Source organism: Pyxicephalus adspersus, chromosome 5, assembly GCF_032062135.1.
Source record: "Pyxicephalus adspersus chromosome 5, UCB_Pads_2.0, whole genome shotgun sequence".
NCBI classification, from domain to species: Eukaryota; Metazoa; Chordata; class Amphibia; order Anura; family Pyxicephalidae; genus Pyxicephalus; species Pyxicephalus adspersus.
The window spans coordinates 146,353,775-146,377,617 of NC_092862.1; the positions used below are offsets into that span (position 1 = coordinate 146,353,775).

The 23,843-nt window shown below is 42.4% G+C and overlaps 1 protein-coding gene across 1 annotated transcript in view; it reads right to left on the bottom strand.

Annotated features, from left to right (window-relative positions):
• Nucleotides 1–378, bottom strand: part of LOC140331770 (uncharacterized) — a gene marked incomplete at its 3' end in the record, with an annotated part of 7,101 nt that extends 6,723 nt beyond the window's left edge. The window contains 1 exon segment of the mRNA XM_072413042.1: nucleotides 1–378. Coding sequence (XP_072269143.1) covers nucleotides 1–116 — 116 coding nt within the window.
• Nucleotides 379–23,843: the final 23,465 nt, after the last annotated feature.

Genomic DNA, 23,843 nt, shown 5'->3' on the forward strand with positions numbered 1-23,843 from the left:
ATGGCCTCCGATATAAGTTCAGAGCGCCCGGCGGCGCGCACAGCCGGTGGCAATGATGCCGAATCGATGATTGGAACCAGACAGAGCGCTATGAGAGCCCACAGAGTGCCCCCCATCCTGCCAGTGTCAGCCCTGTGCCCGCTATGGCGGTTGGCACTCCGAGGAGGCTCTTTATGAGCTGAGCAAACAAGACGACATTCCAATCATAGCTACCGGAGCGTGAGACGGGGTGTGTACCCAGCAAAGAGATTATCCCTCACCTGGCACCAAACCTGATCCCAAGAGCAAAGAGGGATTTGTACAGAATGGGGACACCTAATGCCCAGCCCTGAAACTCCCTGCACCCTGCCTGCACTGGGGCCCTGGGAAATATTAGAGTGGGGCCACCAAATGCAAATTATTCCAGCTGCACTGCACCGCCGCCATGCTGTTTATTGGCACCCTGGAGAAGAATGGGGCCTTGGGCACATATGAAGCGGGGTCGCCAAATGCATGGCACTCCACCTCCCTGCACCCTGCCATCCTGTTCATTGGGGCCCTGGGCAAATATGAAGCGGGGTCCCAAATGCCCAGCACTGCAACTACCTGAACTTCTGCCATGCTGTTCACTGGGACGCTGGGCAAATATGGAATGGGGTCACCAAATGCATGGCACTCCACCTCGCTGCACCTCTGCTCTCCTGACCATTGGGGCCTTGGAAAAGGTGGGGGCCCCAGGCAAATATGAAGTGGGGCCCTAAAATATACATCAATCTAACTCCATGCACTCCTGCTATGCTGTTTATTGGGGCCCTGGTGCATTTTGGTGTCAAAAATGCTAATCATTTCAGCTGCACTGCACCCCTACTATGCTGTTTATTGGGGTCCTGGAAAGGGGTGGGGGCTGGGCAATTATGAAGTGGGGTTACCAGATACACAGCAGTCCAATTCTCTGTCATTCTGTTTATTGGGCTGCTAATTATTTACCCCCCCCAAAAAAAACTGTTCCTGGATGTGTATGGCATGTTGGTAAATATGGCACAGATACCCCATGTGTATGGGACAGACCAGGGGTCCCTCAGAGCAGTGGCATACTTTGCACCTCCCTAGGTCGGTCCCCGGCTCACAGCAAACCCAGACAGGCAACAGAAATTAGCAAGGGGCCTGCTGATCTCATTGAGCTGTTCAGACTCCTTTTTAATGTTCCATCCAATGTTCTGGGGCTTCAAGTTTTAAGCTGTCATCGATAATGTGATCACTATGAGGACCCATCATAGTAATCACAAGCATGAACATTCTTCTTCTGCCTGCAGGTGGTGCTGACGCTCTCTTCTACACATTGTAGTTGAAGGGATGTAGTCTTAGGACAACTGTTCAATGTTTCAGCCCTGTGTACTGAATGCAAACGCTGCTTCTCTATGCAATTTATTCCTTTTTATTCCAACTGTGTCCCAATAGATTCACATCTTTGTATATTTTCCATTGAAATCAATAAATCAAAATGCATCTCAGCATAAGTCCCCATGCGTTATTATGCATTATTCTAATTTGTGTCACCTGGACTACAACAAATAAACCTGATCACTCTCATTAAAGTAATCAAGCTTCGTTCTCAATTAACCATTATATTGATTTATTGTCATTATTAAATTTCCAGCTTTCAGTTTAAAAAATCTCCAGCAATCCTGTAATAAAAATCCTTGTTCAGGAAATTCCTGATATTGGGTGACAACGGTTCATTGTTTTCTCCTAATTGTTCCCCTGTGTTGTCACCAGTGGAGATAACAAATGGTCATTATCACGCAGGGTATGCATGCAGAGTCATTGTTGTCACTGATAATGCAATGCAGCCAGCACTGGAGTGTATGCAAATGGATGTGAAGAGGATGTGAGAGATCATCTCCTAGATTGTAAGCTCTTCGGGGCAAGGTTCTCCCCTCCTGTGTCACTGTCTGTATTATTCTGTCATTTGTAATTTCTATTTAATGTACAGCGCTGCGTAATATGTTGGCGCTATATAAATCCTGTTTATTAATAATAACAGGTGGGATGTAATAAAGCATTACCAGTATTGTTTATGACAATTATCTATAATACTAAATGTCCCGGTCTTTGGGTCACTGCTTCTCCCTCTGATTGGACGCCACAGACCCAGGTGTCCCTTGTTTCTCAGGAGGATATAAGTGGATTGTAATGACACCTGAGAGTCCTTTTACTGTAAATACTCAGCGAGAGCCAAACCTCAGACACCCAACCTGGGATAGGAATTAGCTGCTGGGTACACAAAGCTGCCTGATTATCAGAAGCAGCCATGCGTGTACAATCTACACAGAGAGGTCACTCCCTACCTGGGAAGGTGACACGAGACACCTGTGAGACCAAGCCACAGGATTTCTCCATCGCCGGATCTTATTTCAGGTGTGACATCACAGCATGACATCACAAATATAGGGATCTGTAGGGACTTTTATTTCCTGTATTGAATATCCTCCAATATTCTGCAAGCAGGTGATATGTTTAGTTAATGGGCCAATGATAAACAGGCTGACTCACCTGTACTGGGGTGCTGTTTGGATCCATTTCACCTGAGAAGATTCAGCTCAGCAATGTACTAAACCAATCCAATGGATCCCTAATACAGAATACAGAGCGCAGGGGCCGGGTGTATGAGATACAGAATACAGAGCGTAGGGGCCGGGTGTATGAGATACAGAATGCAGAGCGTAGTGTAAGGATGGTGGGAACCCCGCATAATGGGCACGGCTGGTATGATAGATCATAGGTGGAGAGATAACCACATTCTATAATTCAATATACTGTATATATTTATTGTATGGTTAGATATGGTCATGACACTTTATTATATAGATCAGGAGCCATGATTATATAATGTTCTTTACATATAAATTGTGAAGCTCACCTGTAATTACATCTTTTAATCAGACATTTGGAACTCATTGGTTTTGTGTGGGATCTCCTCCTAATAGTGTGCAGAGAAGGACAATAAGGACATAAATCTCACCAATAAATTGGTGTAAAAAATGAAAAGTCCTAGGTTGGTTCACTACCCTATCACAGCTTTAGGGGGACCCCCAGGTAAAATAATTGAGCTAATGCAGCTTCGCAGTGATGGTTTATAAAGATATTCTGCCATCTGTTGGTCAGAAGTGGAAATACAAAACACACGGGTGTTAGTGCCCATACAGTATCAGAGGTTTTCTATGCCAGAACATTTGCTTTACATCTGCAAAATGTATTTATTGTGACAATTATTTTTTGGGGTAATAATAAAAGTCGCCATTGATTGTTTTATACATATGTAGGAGAGGGCGCTGAAAAGTTCCCTGAATGTTACATAGAATTCCACGTTTCTCACATTTGGTGGAACATTTCTCACGTTTCACGTTTGCTCATCAAACCCCCGCTTGGACTCCATATCACCTCCAGATCATTACAAATTCCCCCAATTTACATTCCAAGATATAGAAATAGAAGTAAGTCAGATGGAGTAAGATCTAATGAGACGGATGTATGGTCCACGTACCCTAATTTCATCATTCATTGCCTTGTGATCGGGGGAAATGTCCCACAAACAGGGGACACCTGTGATTAATATTAATAATAAATAGTATTTTATATAGCACCAACATATTACAGAGCGCTGTACAATAAATAGGGGTTGCAAATGACAGACTAATACAGACAGTGACACAGGAGGAGGAGAGGACCCTGTAACCTATCCGCAGCTTCCCTTCCCAATGTGTGGCCCTTCTCAAGTCATTAAATAGCTATTATATCAGCCTCCCTTGTGCCACCTCCCCTGCTGCGGTTAGAGGGCCACCTGTTGGTGCTGGCTGATATTGCACTTTGCAGGGAGCAGGGGGCACTCTGAGTGCTATGGACTACCTGTGTGCAAACTGAGATGGCTTGGGGGTGTCGGTGACCAGGGACAAGGTTCAGATTTCAGCTTACCTTGTGTTGGAGTGCGCAACATGAATGGTAATAATAATCAGCACCCATAAACAATACTTTTTGGAGAGGATGAGTTCAAGCTGGCTGTTGGTGGAACTTGATGGAGGATGACTCTGAAAGGCCTCCGGGGACAAAACTAACATGATGATTACAGATAGAGGTTTGAACCAAGCAACCAAAAAGAGATAACATCTCTATGATCCGGAATGGCACCCCATAATAGTTGTTGGGTATAGGGGGGGGGTGCATTGAGAAATCAACTTTAAGGACATCTCCAAATATCCTGCCAGACGTATAAACATCACTGCTATCTGATGACCCCCCAAAGAGCCAGAACCAACTCGTCAGCTGAGTCAGAGGACTTGCCCCCGATGCAACAGTGACACCTAGAGGAGAATATCAGCGGGCACCTGGGAGTAGTGTACTTCCGGAAGTGGGAGTAAGGGGCGCATGCATAGGTGTGGCTGGATGTGGCCAGGGGTCCTGGAGATGTATAGGAAGGGACAACAGCCACAAATCTTACTCTTATTACTCTTATACCTCTAATACCCCTCATATCTCTTATCGCCTCTCTCTTTCTCTCTCCAATCTTCGTAGAGCCCAGCCAGGGTGAAGGATATGGAAGACGGACTCTTTGCGTAACGTATAATTTTACTATGTCTGTGTGATTATTATTTAGCTTATTTGGAATAATTGTTGATTACTTGTTAATTACTTTCTATGTCAATAAATCTCGTCTGAATATTAAGCTAATACAGACTTAGTAAAGATATTGCTTTCCAGAAAAAGGAATAAGGAAAACAGGAAACGTTTTCTTCACCTTGAGTTTAAATTCCTAATTTGCTATTTGCTAATTCTCTTGCATTCCCTATGGTAAAAAATCTAATTATGTCACATCGCTATTACTGACCAGCAGCAAAACAAATGCAGAAATTTGTTCTTTGGATTTTTAGGCATGACTCTACATAAACAATGAACATCAGCATACAATCGCCAATACAATTCTAAAATCCATTCAAAGTTATGTCACATCAACTTTATGTTTAATAAAATATGTAATTTCCAAGCGGTCTTCTACGCATTTCGCAGAACAATATCTGCTTCCTTAAGAACATATAGAGACCTATTGTAATAGATTAAACAATAATATCCATAAACTATTCATTGCTATTTATTGAAAATATGTTTTTGTTTTTTTTTAAATCATCAATAAATGAAATTTAGAATTTTATTGATGATTATTCATTGTAATTATTATGTGGAATCATGCCTAAAAAGTCCCAAAAACAACTTTCTGGCTAGGACAAACTTTTCTAACCATAACTTCCTGCTCAGCCTCCAATGTCAGATCCTTTGTACTGAGGTTACTACAGCCATGGACACAATATTGTCAGAAACAACTCAGGACTGCGGGAAACAAATCTGTGCGACCATGCTGGATGGAGCGCTCAGATGGCATTCATGTAATAAACATTTATGTACAAAGGTACTGCAATCAGCATGCTATCTGTATGTTCATATATAGGATGGGTGGGGGTTCCAAGGCAGTGTTGTACCGCGAGGCTCTTCTATGTCACATTCGTTTTATTCCATTGGCAAGGTTTGCAGGCTAAGCTTTGTGTTCTGATGACTGGACCCTTCATAATGGGCACAGCACGGGTACAGACCCAGGAACCAAGCACAGGGATGGTGGGAGCCCCACACAGCAGACACAATGGATGGGGTATATAGGTTTAATATGTATAATGTACAGGATGGGGGATATATTTCTGTGCTTTGGTTGCAGGTAGACTGGAGGACAGGTGTGCTGTCAGGTAAGGGAGTGGAATTTCAGCAGGTAAGATGGAAACGAAAGAAGAATCTGTGTTACTTTTCTATGCAAAGCTCATTTATTAATGTAGTGTGGAATCCTAGCTAAAGACGTTACAATAAAGGATTACTCTGTGGACTAGCTGATTTCCATGTTTTTGTATGAAGAAAGTTATATTGTTAAACATAAAGAGATGAATCCATCATACAAACTGCTTGTGTTCTGCAGAGTTCCCCCCCAATATCACAATATTTATCAAATTCAATAATCATAGGAAGAATGATATAACTCTGCAATTATGTCATCATCATATCACTCATGACGTATGACGGGAACCATCTGGCAGGAATATAGATTGCTATAATTACCTTCTACCTGTTTATCCGGGAATGTACAATATTAATGAAATAGTTGTGTAATAATTACACACAAACCACACCTTTCTTTGGAATGTTTCATGTATTTACCTGTTCAGTGTTATTCTGTATAGATCCCCATTTAATATACAGCGCTGCGTAATATGTTGGTGCTATATAAATCCTGTTTTTTATTATTGTTATTAATAATAATGGATTGCAAACAAGTGACACGTTCTCGTTTTTTTAATAAGGATTTTGTGTCTGGTATTAAAGTAAAGTAAACCGAGCCTATAGCGCAGCACGTGTCCTCAGCAAAGGCTCTGCTCGGCCATGTCATGGCTTCTAAGCTTTCTTGTACAGTAAATGCACACAGAATGAGGGGAAACACCATCGCATTGTCAAATATAGGGAAGAGGATGGATCAATGGCCGAGCAGACTGTCTGTAAATGATCTCAGCCTTTGCAATGACACAATAATCCCGATTTATTAAACCTCCCCAAGACTGAAGAAGACTATCATGAGAGAACCTGGGTGATCCACGGGTCTTTAGCACCATTCATTTTGAGTGCTGGGTTTTCTTTTCATACAATGGTGCTTTAAAGTTTGTGAACCCTTTAAGCCTTCTTATTATTATTAGCTTTTTATATGAATGTGACCTAAACCATAATCTGAATTCCAAGCAAGTCCCAGAAGATAATGAAGCTAGAGTTAAAGAAATTACGATGAGATTTTGTTATGTGTTTCTGGAGAAGGAAATATCCAATAACATATCTGTGTGTGGCACGGGTAAGTGAATGGCGCTCGGTATTCGGGGTGACCCCTTGGCAGCAATAACTGCGACTAAACATTTGTGGTACCTGGTGATCTGTCCTGCACATGGCGAATGTCACCCGCTCCTCCATACAGAACACACTCACCTCTTGGATGTAGGTGGTTTCCTTGCAGGAATAGCTCACGTCTTTCCATAACATTTACTTGATTCTCCTATATCCTTCCTTTGATAGAACGATTTGTGTGTTTAGGGTTGTGGTCCTGCTGCATGATCCATTGCTTCTTGAGATTCAGATCACAGACGTATGTCCTGACATTTTACTTTAGAATTCTCTGGCATAATTTAGAATTAATTGTTCCATCAATGATGGAAAGCAGACCCAGCAAAGCAGGTCCAATCTAGAACACTCCCACCGCCATGTTTCACAGTCAGGATAATGTTCTGGAACGCAGTGTTTTTCCTTCTCCTCATTTAAGCTGAAAAGTTCTATTTTGGCTTCATTCATCCACAAAAATGTTCTGGTTTGTCTTCATAATCTTTATCAATCTGTCAGTAATATTTTTGGGGGATAGCAGTGGCTTTCTCCTTGCTACCCCCATACACACCATTGCTGTTCAGTCTTCTCCTAATGGTGAATTCATCAACATTCACCAATGTGAGACCGGCCGTCAGGTGCTATGTAACCTATGTAACCTCTCGGGCTCTTGCAGTTAGATTTATGGTTACTTAGCATAGTTTCATTTTGTAATGGTGTATCATGGAGGTCGGTTATATCCCCCACTGACAATTACCTTGTGATGAGATCTGCCCAATGGCCGGGAAATTATATCTTCTGTCTCCTAAACCCTGACTACATCCCACCATTCCATATCCCCCTCCTATTGTGTGGAAGGAGGTCCTGATTCCCCTATATAGATAGAATTGTGGGGTCACCATCACTAGAGGGGTCACCAGCAGGAGGAAGGGGTCCTCCTAGGTATGGATTATTCCAAATAGATGGAATTATGAATGCAGCCTGAGACTGTCATGGAAAGAAACATGGCTGTCGTATTCACATATATTTACGGTAATTTCAAACTTCACAAGAAAAGTTTTTTCTGCACCTTTTTTTGATATCTTGCTATTTCTGACATTATTGATTAAAGTTTATTATGCTAAACCCCATGCAACGTCTTCAGTGTGAGTTTCACCATACAACCGCCACCACTGGCCGCCATTCTGGATGGAGCTGTCATATTATTTTCTTGTAATAAACATTTACAAACTATGCAAAGCCCCAGAAATCAGCATTGTATCAGTGTGTCCATATACTGAGGTGAATGGGTGGGTATTGCAGGAATATAATTACAACCCAACCACACCTTTCTCTATTAATGACATAATTGGAATTTTTCATGTTATCTAATTGGCATTTTGGTATTTACCTGTCCAGTGTCTGGCTGCATGAACTGTGCAGATTGCAGTGACAGGTCCTCTTTTTTAATTCTCTCAAAGTAATATGGAATATGCCCGGTACTAAAGTGTCCTCAGCAATGTCTCAGTGGCCGGGTAATTATTGCCAAGCCGTGACGAAGGTTAATAAACTCTCTCACAGCTCTGTACACAAAATATAGAAATGTATTTGTATAATTAGAGTCTGCAGTTTCTGCGTGATATTATTCGTCAGTACGGTATCCGTATGTGATATTGGTGGCTGGGGGTGGTCTGGGTGCACCGGGAATATAATGGTGGCTGTTGGATCTTCTTTCCAGCCATCAGACCTAACAATGAGGTGTCCATGGATTCTCCTGCTGGTTGGGGTAGCCGCGCTGTCTACGGCCCTGCAAGATGGTGACGATGGACCGAGAATATGTTGTGTTTCGGGGGGTTGTCCGGGCAAATTATGTGAATGTGTTAAAGAGATTTTCTAGGAACAATATTATTTTCTGGAAGTTGGTCATTGATGTAAAGCTCATTACCTTCTACAGGAGGGCTATGAGAGATGAGAGATGGGCTGGATGCCAGGGGAAGATGTCTAAGGTCCTCTGCTGATCCATGACCGGATCTGACAAATACAGAAAGTATTGAGCTATGAAGGTAACATCTCCTAAATCTGAGCATATGCTGAGTATACCCCTCCTGTCCATGGATATTACACATAAGATCTTTATTTGGGACAAAATGAATATATTACTATATAATTAAACAGAACACCGTCTGCATGGAGTGAGTAGACTTTCCATATATCTGAATGGTTTACTCTTACAACTCAAACAGGAAAATTTGGGTGAATTGTTTTCCATCTGGAATTCCAGGACTGTTGTGAATCTCAGTGAATCTATGTATATGTGAATTATATTCACCCACAACTCCTGTGCTCCTTAGCAAGGCAATGAAATGACGTCATTCTTCAATGTTTACAATGTTCAGTAGCTTATTTTACATGACGAGGGCAGCTCGGACCTTCTAGCCCATCCTTCACCACCATCAGAACCTCCGCCTCCCCCATCCCCCCACCTGCTTACCAACCATCCCCCACCATTAAATACCCAAACACCAATCTTGGATATAAATTGCCTGGCAAGCAGCCATTTATTTAAACACCAATAAATAAATTACCATTCAAGTAATAAACAAACAAATATCCAATTATAAATACATTAAAAATACATAAATACATTTACATGTTTGATATGCAAACATTCATTAACATAACATAACATAACACTCCATTATTATAATTATTACTTAACCGGGATTATATAACACATATTACATTGAATATAACCTATTTAACCAACAACCTAATTCCTCCCATTTATTAATACCTAACCATAACAACAATATCCATAATGTTATCAAACTCCATACTCCCGGTTATACACCCAAACAACCAGCCTGCAGGTCTCAGAAGGAAAAATCTGTACCCAACAGGACTTTAACGCTTCTAACATCTCCAGCTTGGCCCCTAGCCGCCTAGCACTGCCTCAGGAGCCATAATCATCCATTCATCATAAAGGGGAGACCGCACCAAAGAGGATCCCCCTGCCAAAATCCACCACTTTACCAATGCCAACCCTTGCCTTCCATGACCCCAACCACTAACAGGGCCCACACTTACACATTATCACCATGAAAGAAGGGGTGGGCAGGAAACTTTTTCTTCTAAAAGAGAGCCGATCACTTCCATCCTGCCCCTTATAACTCATCCTAATCCCCTCCTACCCCACGCTCCACCCTGGCACAGTGCCCTCTAGCTAACTACATTTTATTACCCCCTAACACCCCTGGGCTAGGCCTAGCACCCCATCATGTGGGCCCTGCACCTAATTTCTTACGGCATTGGGCCTCTCTTTCCTTACAACTTGTTACCTTTCATTCATCTTACAGGAATTAGAAGTCATTTCAATGTTTTGTTTGTTTGAACTTCATTAGCACATTGTCAATGCTCTTTAAAGATCTTTTAACCTTATTAATGTTTCTTCTTCATAACGACCCCCTATTTATATATCATGTATCATATTTATATATCATGTATCATATTTATATATCATATATCATATTTATATATCATGTATCATATTTATATATCATATATCATATTTACTATATAGAAAGAATTGTGGGGTCACCATCACTAGAGGTGTCACCATAGGAGGAAGGAGGTCCTGATTCCCCTATATAGATAGAATTGTGGGGTCACCATCACTAGAGGGGTCACCATAGGAGGAAGGAGGTCCTGATTCCCCTATATAGATAGAATTGTGGGGTTAGCCTGGGTGCTATATAAACTGTATCCAGGACTTTTCCAGCCAAATCCTGGACCCCTCTGTCACAAACCTTATTGTTTTTTTTTGTTTGTTTCAGTAAAACATTGGATACATCTACAGCTAAACAGATAAACCTTTCCTCAGAAGCTTCTATAGGACCTGTAGAAATGTTATTAATAAACTTTGAGTGAAAGTACAGCACTCATAAAGATCCCCTTATGGAAAACTCTCTCGCAGAGGGATTCCAAAACTTCTACATGTTTCGCAGAAACTAATTACGCTTCCTCAGGAAGAAGAGATCTACAATTACAATAACGAACATATTTTTATACATTTGCCAGAGTGATTTATCAACATACATGTTTGTTATATCCATAAATACTTTGAAACATGGCTCAAAATTTCAACGGAACAATGCAGGATCAGGAAGGAATTTTTTCCCTTGTTGAAGTAAGTTGTACCTGGGGTTTATAAGGGTTTTCTTGCCTTCCTCTGGAACAACTATGTCTATAGGGTTTTATCTGTGATATGTCTTTTTTCAACCTAACTATGTAAATCCATGCGGTATCTGTGGGCTCATGGTATGTATGGTATGGGATGGTGTTTGGGTCTTCTGGACCGGTGCCATGCTGCAGATATTTTGTACTTGCCTGGAAGTCCAAGTCATCTTTGAGTCTTTGAATCTGTTTCTCTATAACTTTTAGGATCAGGTCCAATTTCAAACTTTGTATTTTAAATGTTAAAACTTTTGTAAACTATTGGAGATGTTGTGGTGTAATTCTACATTTATAATAAATCTCCAGTCTACAGAAATCAGAACTTCAGGACACGTCATGATGGTCACCTTTTCCTACACTTTTAGTAGCTGGTCCTACAAGATTGTGTAAATGTTGGGGTCTCTGTGATTTTTGGGAGGTATAGGAAACTGGGTGGGGTGCCTGTTGGAGGGGGTTTATTCTTGGGGGAGGTGACTGCTAATGGGGCATTATTATGGTGGGGAGAAGTCATTATCTATGATTGCCTGGCCAGTTGGTAAATGATGCTGGGTGACAGCTGTGCTAGCATTAGATTTTTACCCAAGGTGATCACAAACAATATCTTGGCCGATAACAATGTAATGTCTACACAATACCTAACTCTCTATCTCTGGGGGCATCAATGCCAACACTCTGCCCATCATAACAATGGAGGAAGAGGGAAACTGAACATGAGAGGAGAGCAACCTGTAGGCACTGATGCCAGCAGAGACATGGAATGATGTCTTTGCAGATAGGAGTGACCCTGGCACCCCCTTGGCAGTCACTGATCACCCCCTTGGCAGTCACTGATCACCCCCCATGGCAGACAGAAGTTTTGGTAACATTTATAGCTCCGGAGCAGCCTGGCAGTTTGCAGCTTCCACTTATCCCAAGAATTGGCCCCGGGTTGGAGCGCTGCTATTCACCGATCTGAATTTAAGGGATTGTGATACATAAACTGATATTGGAATGTTTTATCCCATAACTCTGTCTGTAGCACCATTCATTTCTCTTTTCATATTTATTATTCTCTGGGACAGCAGCTGTCGCTGTATATTGGACTTTTCATATTTTATTGGTGCCCAATGTAGCACAGAACTCTTTTATATTCATTCAGCATTGTGCTGAGATCCGGTTCACCTGGTAATGGCCGGGTAATTATTGCCAAACCGTGACGAAGGTTATTAATCTCTTTCACAGCTCTGTAAACAAAATATAGAAATGTATTTGCATAATTACAGCCTGCAGTTTCTGCATGATAATAATCCTCCAAGCAATCAGAACGGATGTGATATTGGTGGCTGGGGGTGGTCTGGGTGCACCGGGAATATATTGGTGGCGGTTGGATCTTCTTTCCACCCATCAGACCTAACAATGAGGTGGCTGTGGATTCTCCTGCTGGTTGGGGTAGCCGTGGTGTCTATGGCCCTGCAAGATGGTGACGATGGACCGAGAATATGTTGTGTTTCTAGGAGCTGTTCAGGCTGTGTATGTCGCCAGCAAAACATAGGGGTAAGAAGCTGTAATTCATATGAATGTGTGTTAAAGAATTTTACTTTAAGCTTAGTCTACATGGATGTTTTCCCCAGCGTTTAACCTGAGGCTTTAAAAGCCCATGTTTGAAATTCCAATGCATCCCAATGGGCTAATTTAGCGCTGTCATATACCATGGTGCTGTACAAAGAGACAATTCATACAACAAACATAAACTATAGTGTAGGTTCAGCATTGTGCATTGTACATGGAGGTGGGGGAAGCAGGGAGATAATAGTGCAGTACTGACCGGCTACCCCAGTGTACCATCCATGGAGGACGGCTAGGGATATATACACAGGTAGCAGAGAGCCCGGCCTGCTGAGCTTACAATCTAAAGGGATTCAGGTAGAGAACAGGAGGTGAGGGAGTCCATAAGCTGTTTACCAGGTATACAGTACCTACCTGTATGGGACTGAATATAGCAAGGTGAGTGCCAAACAGATTTGCAGAGAAGATGAATACAAAAAATTGGAATGATGTAATTAGAAGAGATGATTAGGGAGGCTGGAGGAGGAAATCATTAGCACAGTGGAAGTTGCATTTAGGTTGATTTAATTCCTGGAATAAGAGGGAATCTTCAGTGTTACTAGAGATAAGTTTAGAAACCCATGTCTACATCAATAAATGGTACACTGACACTAGGTGCATGGCGGGATGATGCCTTCTATACATCTATTGACATTTCTGTTCACAATCCAAAGATATGATGGCAGGTAATTTGTCTTCCATTACACATTGTCCCAACAGCATGTTCGGAGATCCGGGACCGGTCCAATGTACTTGCCAGTGACCTGTGGGATGATTTTGCTCCTTTTATCAATGTGAACCCTTCTTGGGCAAAAAATCCCAACCTGACCTGTACAGTTAGCTGAGACCATGGGGGTCAATGAATTTTGTGCTGACAACCCTTTGGAATTTAAGCAGGAAGGAATTGACCTGTTTGGGCTGCCAGCCCACTTACATGCAGTTAGAATATTAACATTTTCATCAGCATTCTACAGAAGCAGCAAATTGTATACTTAACATAGAGCTCAAAAGACATTCAAAACTTTTAGAGTTAAACTGAAACAAACTCGTAGAGATCATGGAGGGGCCCTATGATAAGTATTTGGAGTAAAAGGTAGAAGATTAATGGATCAGATTTTTGATGTTTCTTAATTTTGACAAAATAAAGTGAAAGGTTTGTACCATGGCTTGGATTTTATCCATGGTCTGGGTTCTCATTGTGAAGATTTCTTCCCACTTTCCTGATGTAGAACAGGACACAAGGGGGAACTCTTACCAATGGTGACAAAGACCTGAAAACCTGAACCCTGCCAGATATGTCCAAAGCTACCAAGATGGATAAGAACATCCGAAATATTTAATGTTGTCAATACAAAGTAATAACATTGTTCTTCAATTTTCTGCACTCAGGGAAGAAGTAATAATCAAGATCCAATGACTACAATAGATCCAAAATATAAACTGCCTCTCATAGGCTGCTCAATGTGTAAATTTACCAAATGCAGATAGCATGAGACGTAAGAACATGAACAGCCGTGAAGAAGCCTGGGGATCATTCACCCAAAGTAACTAAAGATGGAAAAATCTTCTCTATGATGATCTCTGCTCCACTCCAAAATGTATGTTGTAGCTGGGAACTCTCATTGTGATATTATATTAGCACTGACATTACTCATTAAAGTAGATTTGTTCAATCCAATGTGATCACTCTATGTGTAACCATAAACTGATGGCTGCCACTGAATTGTGGGGTCACCATCACTAGAGGGGTCACCAGCAGGAGGAAGGGCGGTTGGATCTTCTTTCCACCCATCAGACCTAACAATGAGGTGGCTGTGGATTCTCCTGCTGGTTGGGGTAGCCGTGGTGTCTATGGCCCTGCATGGTGGTGACGATGGACCGAGAATATGTTGTGTTTCGGGGGGTTGTCCGGGCTCAGAACACCCAGAAAATAAACTGCAAATTATGTGAATGTGTTAAAGAGATTTTCTAGGAACAATATTATTTTCTGGAAGTTGGTCGTTGATGTAAAGCTCAGAGCTCATTACCTTCTACAGGAGGGCTATGAGAGATGAGAGATGGGCTGGATGCCAGGGGAAGATGTCTAAGGTCCTCTGCTGATCCATGACCTGACAAATACAGAAAGTATTGAGCTATGAAGGTAACATCTCCTGTAAGTCTGAGCATATGCTGAGTATTCTGAATCTAGATTGAGGATTTGTCATGGACTCCCCTCCTGTCCATGGATATTACACATAGGATCTTTATTTGGGACAAAATAAATATATTACTATATAATAAAACAGAACACCGTCTGCATGGAGTGAGTAGACTTTCCGTATATCTGAATGGTTTACTCTAACAACCCAAACAGGAAAATTTGGGTGAATTGTTCTCCATCTGGAATTCCAGGACTGGCTGATCCAATGTATATCTCAGGAAATCTCTGTATATGTGAATTATTTTCACCCACAACTCCTGTGCTCCTTAGCAAGGCAATGAAATGACGTCATTCTTCCATGTTTACAATGTTCAGTAGCTTATTTTACATGACGAGGGCAGCTCGGACCTTCTAGCCCATCCTTCACCACCATCAGAACCTCTGCCTCCCCCCGCCCCCCCCACCTGCTCACCAACCATCCCCCACCATTAAATACCCAAACACCAATCTTGGATTTAAATTGCCTGGCAAGCAGCCGTTTATTTAAACACGATTAGATAAATTACCATTCAAGTAATAAACAAACAAATATCCAATTATAAAAAAATTAAAAATAAATAAATACATTTACATGTTTGATATGCAAACATTCATTAACATAACGTAACACTCCATTATTATAATTATTACTTAACCGGGATTATATAACACAAACATATTACATTGAATATAATCTAACTACCCAACAACCTTATTCCTCCCATTTATTAATATCTAACAATAACAACAATATCCATAATGGTATCAAACTCCATACTCCCGGTTATACACCCAAACAACCAGGCTGCAGGTCTCAGGCAAAATCCGCACCCAACAGGACTTCCAACATCTCCACCTTGGCCGTTAGCCGCCTAGCACTGCTTCAGGAGCCATAATCATCCGTTCACCGTAAAGGGGGAGACCGCACCAAAGAGGATTCCCCTGCCAAAATCCACCACTTTACCAATGCCAACCCTTGCCTTCCATGACCCCAACCACTAACACGGCCCACACTTACACACTATCACTATAAAAGAAGGGGTGGGCAGGAAACTTTTTCTTTCAAAAGAGAGCCGATCACTTCCATCCTGCCCCTTATAACTCGTCCTATTCCTAATCCCCTCCTACCCCACGCTCCACCCTGGCACAGCGCCCTCTAGCATCACTACATTTTATTACCCCCTAACACCCCTGGGCTAGGCCTAGCACCCCATCATGTGGGCCCTGCACCTAATTTCTTACGGCTTCGGGCCTCTCTTTCCTTTACAACTTGTTACCTTTCATTCCATCTTACAGGAATGAGAAGTCATTTCAATGTTTTGTTTGTTTGAACTTCATTAGCACATTGTCAATGCTCTTTAAAGAGCTTTTAACCTTAATAACCACCTGGCCGGTAAACCCCACCTTGGTTCAGGTCTATCGATTTTGCAAAAACTTTTCTCACTATCTAAATCCCTAACACTTACCTGGTCCCCGCTGCGATGATCCAGCGTCGATCAAAAAAAAATAATACTCACCTTCTCCCCCCTCTCATCCGGACACGTCTTCTGTCTTCATCCGGCGAGTGCAGTGACGATCTCCGGGGTTTCCCGGTGACATCGCTGCGTGCGTCGGTGCAGGAGGGAGGCGGGGCGGGAAACTCAAAATTTTGTATTGAGTTCCTTTGCATTGAACTCAATACAAAAAAGCTGTATTGAGTCCAATACAAAGAAATCCTTTGATATATATATTATATAAGCTACTGTACATTACATTATTTTTTTTTTACTTTTTTGTTTATGTTTTATAAAAAAAAAATTTATTAACAAATTTATAAATTTTGGACATATTTCGGTGACTTATGCGGTAATTCGGTGAATTATAGCCTACAATCTAAAATAAATTTCCATGCAAAAAATGTAACACTTTTTCCATGGAAGTTTGGAAAGAATTAGAATACCCGGCGTTCGCGTACGCGTCCCTCGGCGATTCCTGATGATGTGCGTGCGTGCGCCCGTCGATGGGGTCGTAGCGGGAAATTCAAATATTTTGTATTGGATTCAATACAAAGTCCTGTATCTAGTCCAATACAAAATAATAGAAAATATATTTCTGTGGTTTTGTCTATAGGTATGTGACGTTGTACACTAGGGAGGTGTTTTAGAAAAATATATTACTATACAGTATACCGAATTATCGCATTTTCAGTATTTTTCATTTATTTATGTATTCTTGTTTAAGCTGATTTTTGTGTATTTTAATTTTATTAAAAGTAATTTTTTTTTTTTACATGATTGTGTGTTTCAAACATTTTTTATATTCATGATATCTACTAGAACCCTATTCGGACATATTTCTGTAAGTTACAGGTCTACAATTTAAAAAAAAAAAATTCATTAAAACCTGTAACGCTTTTGGTACAGAAATCTAGACCTCAGTGTAACGCCCAGGTGGTTAAATGTTTCTTCTTCATAACGACCCCCTATTTATATATCATGTATCATATTTATATATAATCCTTGGATCCGCTCAGCTGACACATGGGAATCTTCCCCAATGTTGTGAATATTGTCCTCAAACTTGTACAGAGAATAGACTTTTCGAATTTCATTACTTTATTGTGGGGAGTTAGGTGAATATATCTGATGAATGTAGGAAGTTGCGTAAACATATTCCCTGAATATGAGGAGTTAGGTGAAAATATCCATTAAATGCAGGGAGTTAGGTGAACACATTTATTAAATGAAAGGAGTTAGGTGAATATAATAATTGAATTCAGGGAGTTCGGTGAATATATCCATTTAATGTGGGAAGTTAGGTGAATATATTCATTGAATGCAGGGACTTAGGTGAACATCTCTATTGAATGCAGGAGTTAGGTGAATGTATTCATCACTGAGCTCTCTGTATTTATCTGATTTCAGATCCTGAAGGAACGCCAACATTTCAGATGGTTTACCTTTCTGACCTGATAGAAAAATACCCCCAGCCGTTCCCTTCGCTCCTCCAATGCCCTACTAATGACTTCCTAACTCATAACCTCCTCACACGCACGGCTCCAAGACTGCTCCAGCTGCCCCGACTCTGCTCATTTAAAACCCAACACTTCCCCCTCACCTACCCGTCTTCTTCTGTCTCCTAAACCCTCACTACTTCCCACCATTCCATATCCCCCTCCTATTGTGTGATACTTCCCCCACCTCCTAGATTGTAAGCTCTTCAAGGCAGAGTCCGCTCCTCCTCCTGTGTCACTGTCTGTATTAGTCATTTGTAACCCCTCCCTATTGTACAGCGCTGTATAATATGTTGGCACTATATAAATCCTGTTTATAATAATAATATTCCTGTGTCACAATACTCAGACTGATTCTACTAGATGTGACAATCCCGGGTCAGCGAGGTTCTTGTGCTGGTAAATTCTTGGATTCGGTTCCCCTGTTTGACCACATGCATGGAATACGCCGCAGTGTGGATATAGCAGCAAAGATTTTATTGTATTGGTGCAGAAACATTTTATTATTATCATATTATTATTATTATTATTATTATTATTATTATTATTAGTTTATAAAACCACAAATATCTGGTATTCAGGCTCTGCTAGAGAGATTTATTCTCACTTCCTGTCCCGCTGACAATAGGAACTCCAACAGCAATCTCTGCTTTTATTTCCATCAATGGAACTGATTTATTGAAGCTTTCCATGTCAGGAGATGATAGACTATCATGGGAGAACCTGGGTAATCCAGCAAATCTGAAATGGATTTCCCCAAACTCATTTGATGGCAAATGTTTCCAATCCTAGATGATATCCAGTCCAGGTTTGCTGGATCACCCAGGTTAGTCTATCTTCTCCAGCCTTGGACAGCTTTAATAAATCAGGCTCAATGAGCAAAGATCTCCAATTCCTGGCCCCATCTCCAGGACAGGAGGGGGAATTTCCCTAACACACCTTACCCATCCTCCCTCCCTGAATTCATTTTGTGAGATTTCTTTCTGTACCGGCAGGACGGGAGGTGAGGGGGAAGCAACGCTAGCGATGAATAAGCACTGATAACATGAATTCAGCCATAACATTATTCTTTGCATTCTTCCTCCACCCAGGGACGGAAAGGCTTACCTGTTCAGGTGAAACGTCCGATCGTAGGTTGCTGACTCTGCAAAATAACGAATTGCTGAAGTCATGGGACAAAAGAACACGAGGAGAAAGGATTTTACACCCGCCTGTTCCCGGGACCTCAAAGTTTGATATCTTGATATTCCTGACATCAATGAATAAAGTTTAATCTGCCAAACCCAACGTGAATGTGAGCAACCGCCATCACTGGCCGCATGCTGGATTGAACTGTCACATGTCACATTTATTTTTATGTAATAAGAGACTGATAGCAGCATGGAATCTAAATCAAAACTATTTATATAATATTAGGAAATCCAACACCAATGGGGGAGAACGGGGAGCACAGGGGGGAAAGTCACAAAAAGTCGCCAATTCTTATTTTCAGTTGGGCCGCCTTTGGCTTTGATTGCAGCATTCACCGAGTTTGGATTTCACAATATCACAATATTTATTTCCATCGGAGTTTCCCCCCAGATCTTTGTATTGATGACGGAGAGTCGGAGCAGTTTGAAGTCTTCTCCAGCTCCAAAGATTCCCCATGGGGTTCAGGTCTGGAATGTGATGGCCAATCCATGTGTGACAATGATGTGTCTCCAGATCCCTGAGCCCCATGAATCCTGGCATTGTTATCTTGGAATATGATCCCGCCATCAGGGAAGAGATGGAAAACCTGGTCATTCCGTATATTCAGTCAGCTAACCTGATTTTTTGGGCACATTATTTTGCCCGAGATTTGACCAACTGAGGAAACCCCAGCTCATACCATTGCCCCTACAGGCACCCCAGCTCATAACACTGCCCCTACAGGCACCCCAGATCATACCACTGCCCCCTACAGGCATCCCAGATCATAACACTGCCCCCTACAGGCACCCTAGATCATAACACTGCCCCCTACAGGCACCCACGATTATAGCACTGCCCCCACAGGCACCACAGCTCATAACACTGCCCCCTACAGGCACCCCCGATTATAGCACTGCCCCCACAGGCACCCCAGCTCATAAGAGTGCCCCCACAGGCACCCCCGATTAAAGCACTGCTCCCTACAGGCACCCAAGCTCATAACACTGCCCCCTACAGGCACCCCAGATCATAACACTGGCCCCTACAGGCACCCCAGATCATACCACTGGCACTACAGGCACCCCAGCTCATAACACTGCCCCTACAGACACCCCAGCTCATAACACTGCCCCCTACAGGCACCCCGGATTAAAGCACTGCCCCTACAGGCACCCTAGATCATAACACTGATCCTGCAGGCACCCCAGATGATAACACTGCCCCCTACAGGCACCCCCAATAATAGCACTGCCCCTACAGGAACCCTAGATCATAACACTGACCCTGCAGGCACCCCAGCTCATAAAACTGTCCCCTACAGGCACCCCTGAATCTAGCACGGCCCCTAAAGGCACCCCAACTCATACCATTGCCCCCTACAGGCAAACCAGCTCATAACACTGCCCCTGCAGGCACCCCAGCTCATATCACTGCCCCTAGAGGCCCCCTAGCTCACAACACTGTCCCCTACAGGCACCCCAGCTCATAACACTGCCCCCTACAGGCACCCCAGCTCATAACACTGGCCCTACAGGCACCCCAGCTAATAACACTGCCCCTACAGGCACCTGAGCTCATAACACTGCCCTCTGCAGGCACCCCAGCTCATATCACTGCCTCTAGAGGCCCCCTAGCTCACAACACTGTCCCCTACAGGCACCACAGCTCACAACAATGCCCCTACAGGCACCCCAGCTCAAAACATTGCCCCCTACAGGCACCCCAGATCATAACACTAACCCTACAGGCACCCCAGCTCATAACAATGCCCCCTACAGGCACCCCAGCTCATATTACTGCCCCTACAGGCACCCCAGCTAATAACACTGCCCCCTACAGGCACCCCAGCTCATAATACTGCCCCCTACAGGCATCTCAGCTCATAACACTGCCCCTACAGGCAGCCCTGATTATAACACTGACCCTACCAGCCACCAGATCATGACATTGTCTCCATAGGTACTCCAGATCATAACACACGTGACCTTCCTGCATTGCATAGAAAAGCATATAGACTCAGTGAAGACATCATTGGTCCTAAAATATGCAATAAAGCAGAAAGGTTTTATTTAAACACAGTTAAGATCAAAAACCAGAGTGAGGATAAATATCAGCAGACAAAACTTTAAAAAAATCTTTAAAATCTCTTAAAAATTTTGTTTTAGTGGCTGCTGAAAGAATAAAAAAATGATATAGTATATAAATCCGAAGACATTTAATAAAGTGGGGGAAGGGTTAGACCTCTTGTCAGGTTTATTTTCTGTCCCATTGGAGAGGTCCAATCTATTACATTTATCTCCAGAAAGGGATGGCATATTCCAATGGTGACACTTTCTCCAACCGTGTAAGAATGGATTTCCTTCAGAGAGACGTCTCTGATTTCTTGTTGTGTATCTGCAATCGAAAGTGATGGAAAACTGTAGCATTGGGAACGGGCAGCATGGTGGCTCAGTGGTTAGCACTCTGGTCTTTGCAGCGCTGGGTCCCAGGTTTGAATTTCAGCCAGGACACTATCTGCATGGAGTTTGCAGGTCCCCCCGTGTCTGCGTGGGTGTTCTCTCAGATTCCAAAACCATGCAGGTAGGTTAATTGGCTTCCCCAAAGTTGATTTTAGACTGTGATAATGACATATGACTATGGTAGGGACAGATAGTGACATGACAATGGACTTTGTACAGGGCTGTATACTATGTCAGCGCTATAAAAATTCTGGCTAATAACAGTCATGATGAAAATAACCTAATGGCTAAATCAGCTAACCGTCACAGCAGTGCAGAGTAGTGAAGCCAGCTTCGTATGATGCAGAATCCTTCAGTGACGTCCCAGCTCTGGATATCATCTCCAACAATACCGTGATCGACATATTCTGCAAGCCACCAAAATCCCTCCTGATTCATGTAGGGACTCTGCATTATCACCGAGTACTTTAAATGATTCCAAAAAATCCTGATAACCCTAAAGAGAGGGAGAGAAAAATACTAAATATTATCACAGACACAGAAAATACTCTTCTGGCCAATCCCAGACTCTCGATGTCCCAACACAGAGACTCAATTCATTCATTTATTTTAGTGTTTCACATTTCCCCCAGTTTCCCAATAACCAGGAAAGGAAAATTCCCAGCCATCCAGGAGGGTTCTCTGCAAGCATGTTACTAAAATGGAACCTAAAAATCAGCAGGAAAAAGAACCAACAGATTTATATCTGTCCTGGCCACACCCGGGAGTCCTATCATTATCTCTGAATCATTCCTGAAACTGGGACAACCGGCTGCTGATCAGAATCCTTTATTATACAACCAGGGAAACCCAAAATTATGAGATGTTCCCAACAATTATAGGACTGAAAACATGACCACCTGAAAATGAAGGACAGAGGGAGTCTAAAAGCAAAGATATTCTCTCTGTTGAAAACTGAAAGTTATTGTCTGGAAATAAATTAAATAGAAAATGATCATAATCATCACCAATGTCTGCTGCATCATCTGATTTAGTCTCTGACCCCCACATGTCTCTGTCTTCACCTCTCTGTTACCAGATCCCACCTTGTACCCTGTCACTGTCTACCTGTCTGCACCCCATTCCTGAACTACTGTCACTACTTACCTGAGCCCCGCCATGTTCCCCCAAAGGACAGTCCCCACCCCGGCTATCCCCCCTTACAGCCGCCTATATGGGTCCCCCAGCTACCATTTCTGGGGCTAAATCCCACCGACCAAATGCAGGATATGCGGAATGTGCGGGATGTGCCGGATGTTTTTCATTCATTTTATCGAAGATGAAACATGTCAGTAACAACGATGATGGAAGAAGCTTTGTCTGTGCGGCAATCTGATCCTAAAGTGTTAAAAATGAGGAAATGATTGCAGAGATATTATTAGTAATTATTAGGAGGTTTCTGTAGGTGTGATCGGTCTGTGAGTGCGCTGCGTGTATCGGGGTCACTGAGGGATTGGGGGGATCTCTACATAGGACGGAGGATGGAGCTCAGGGATCAGAGGAGAGAAGAGGAGAGAAGAGGGGATTATATAGCAGATGACTGAGGATAGAGAGAGGAGAGAAGAGAAGAAGAGATGGGAGAATAAAAGATAAAAAAGGAAAATAAATTAGGGTGAGCTGTGTGCTGACCACACATTATCCTGGGAATTCCATGCACATTATCCTGGAAGATCAATACACATTCCCCTGGGAATTCCATGCACATTTTCCTGGGAATTCCATGCACATTATTCTAGGAATTCTAAGCATATTATCCTGGGAGTTTCTTGAACATTATCCTGGGACTTCCATGCCAATTCCCCTGGGAATTCCATGCACATTATTCCAGGAATTCTAAGCATATTATCCTGGGAGTTCCTTGAACATTGTCCTGGGAATGCCATGCATATTTTCCCGGGAGTTCCATGCATATTATCCTGGGAATTCCATGCACATTATCCTTGGAATTCCTTGCACATTTTCCTGGGAATTCCATGCACATTATCCCAGGAATTTTAGGCATATTATCTGGGAGTTCTTTGCACATTATCCTGGGAATTCCATGCACATTTTCCTGGGAATTCCATGCACATTATTCTAGGAATTATAAGCATATTATCCTGCGAACTCCTTGCGCATTATCCTGGGAGTTTCTTAACTAATATCCTAGGAATTCCATGCACATTTTCCTGGGAATTCCTTGCACATTATCCTTGGAATTCTAAGCATTATCCTGGGATTATTGTGGTTGTCTGTCCTCCATACATCATCCTGTGTCTGTGGGACATTCCCAAATTTC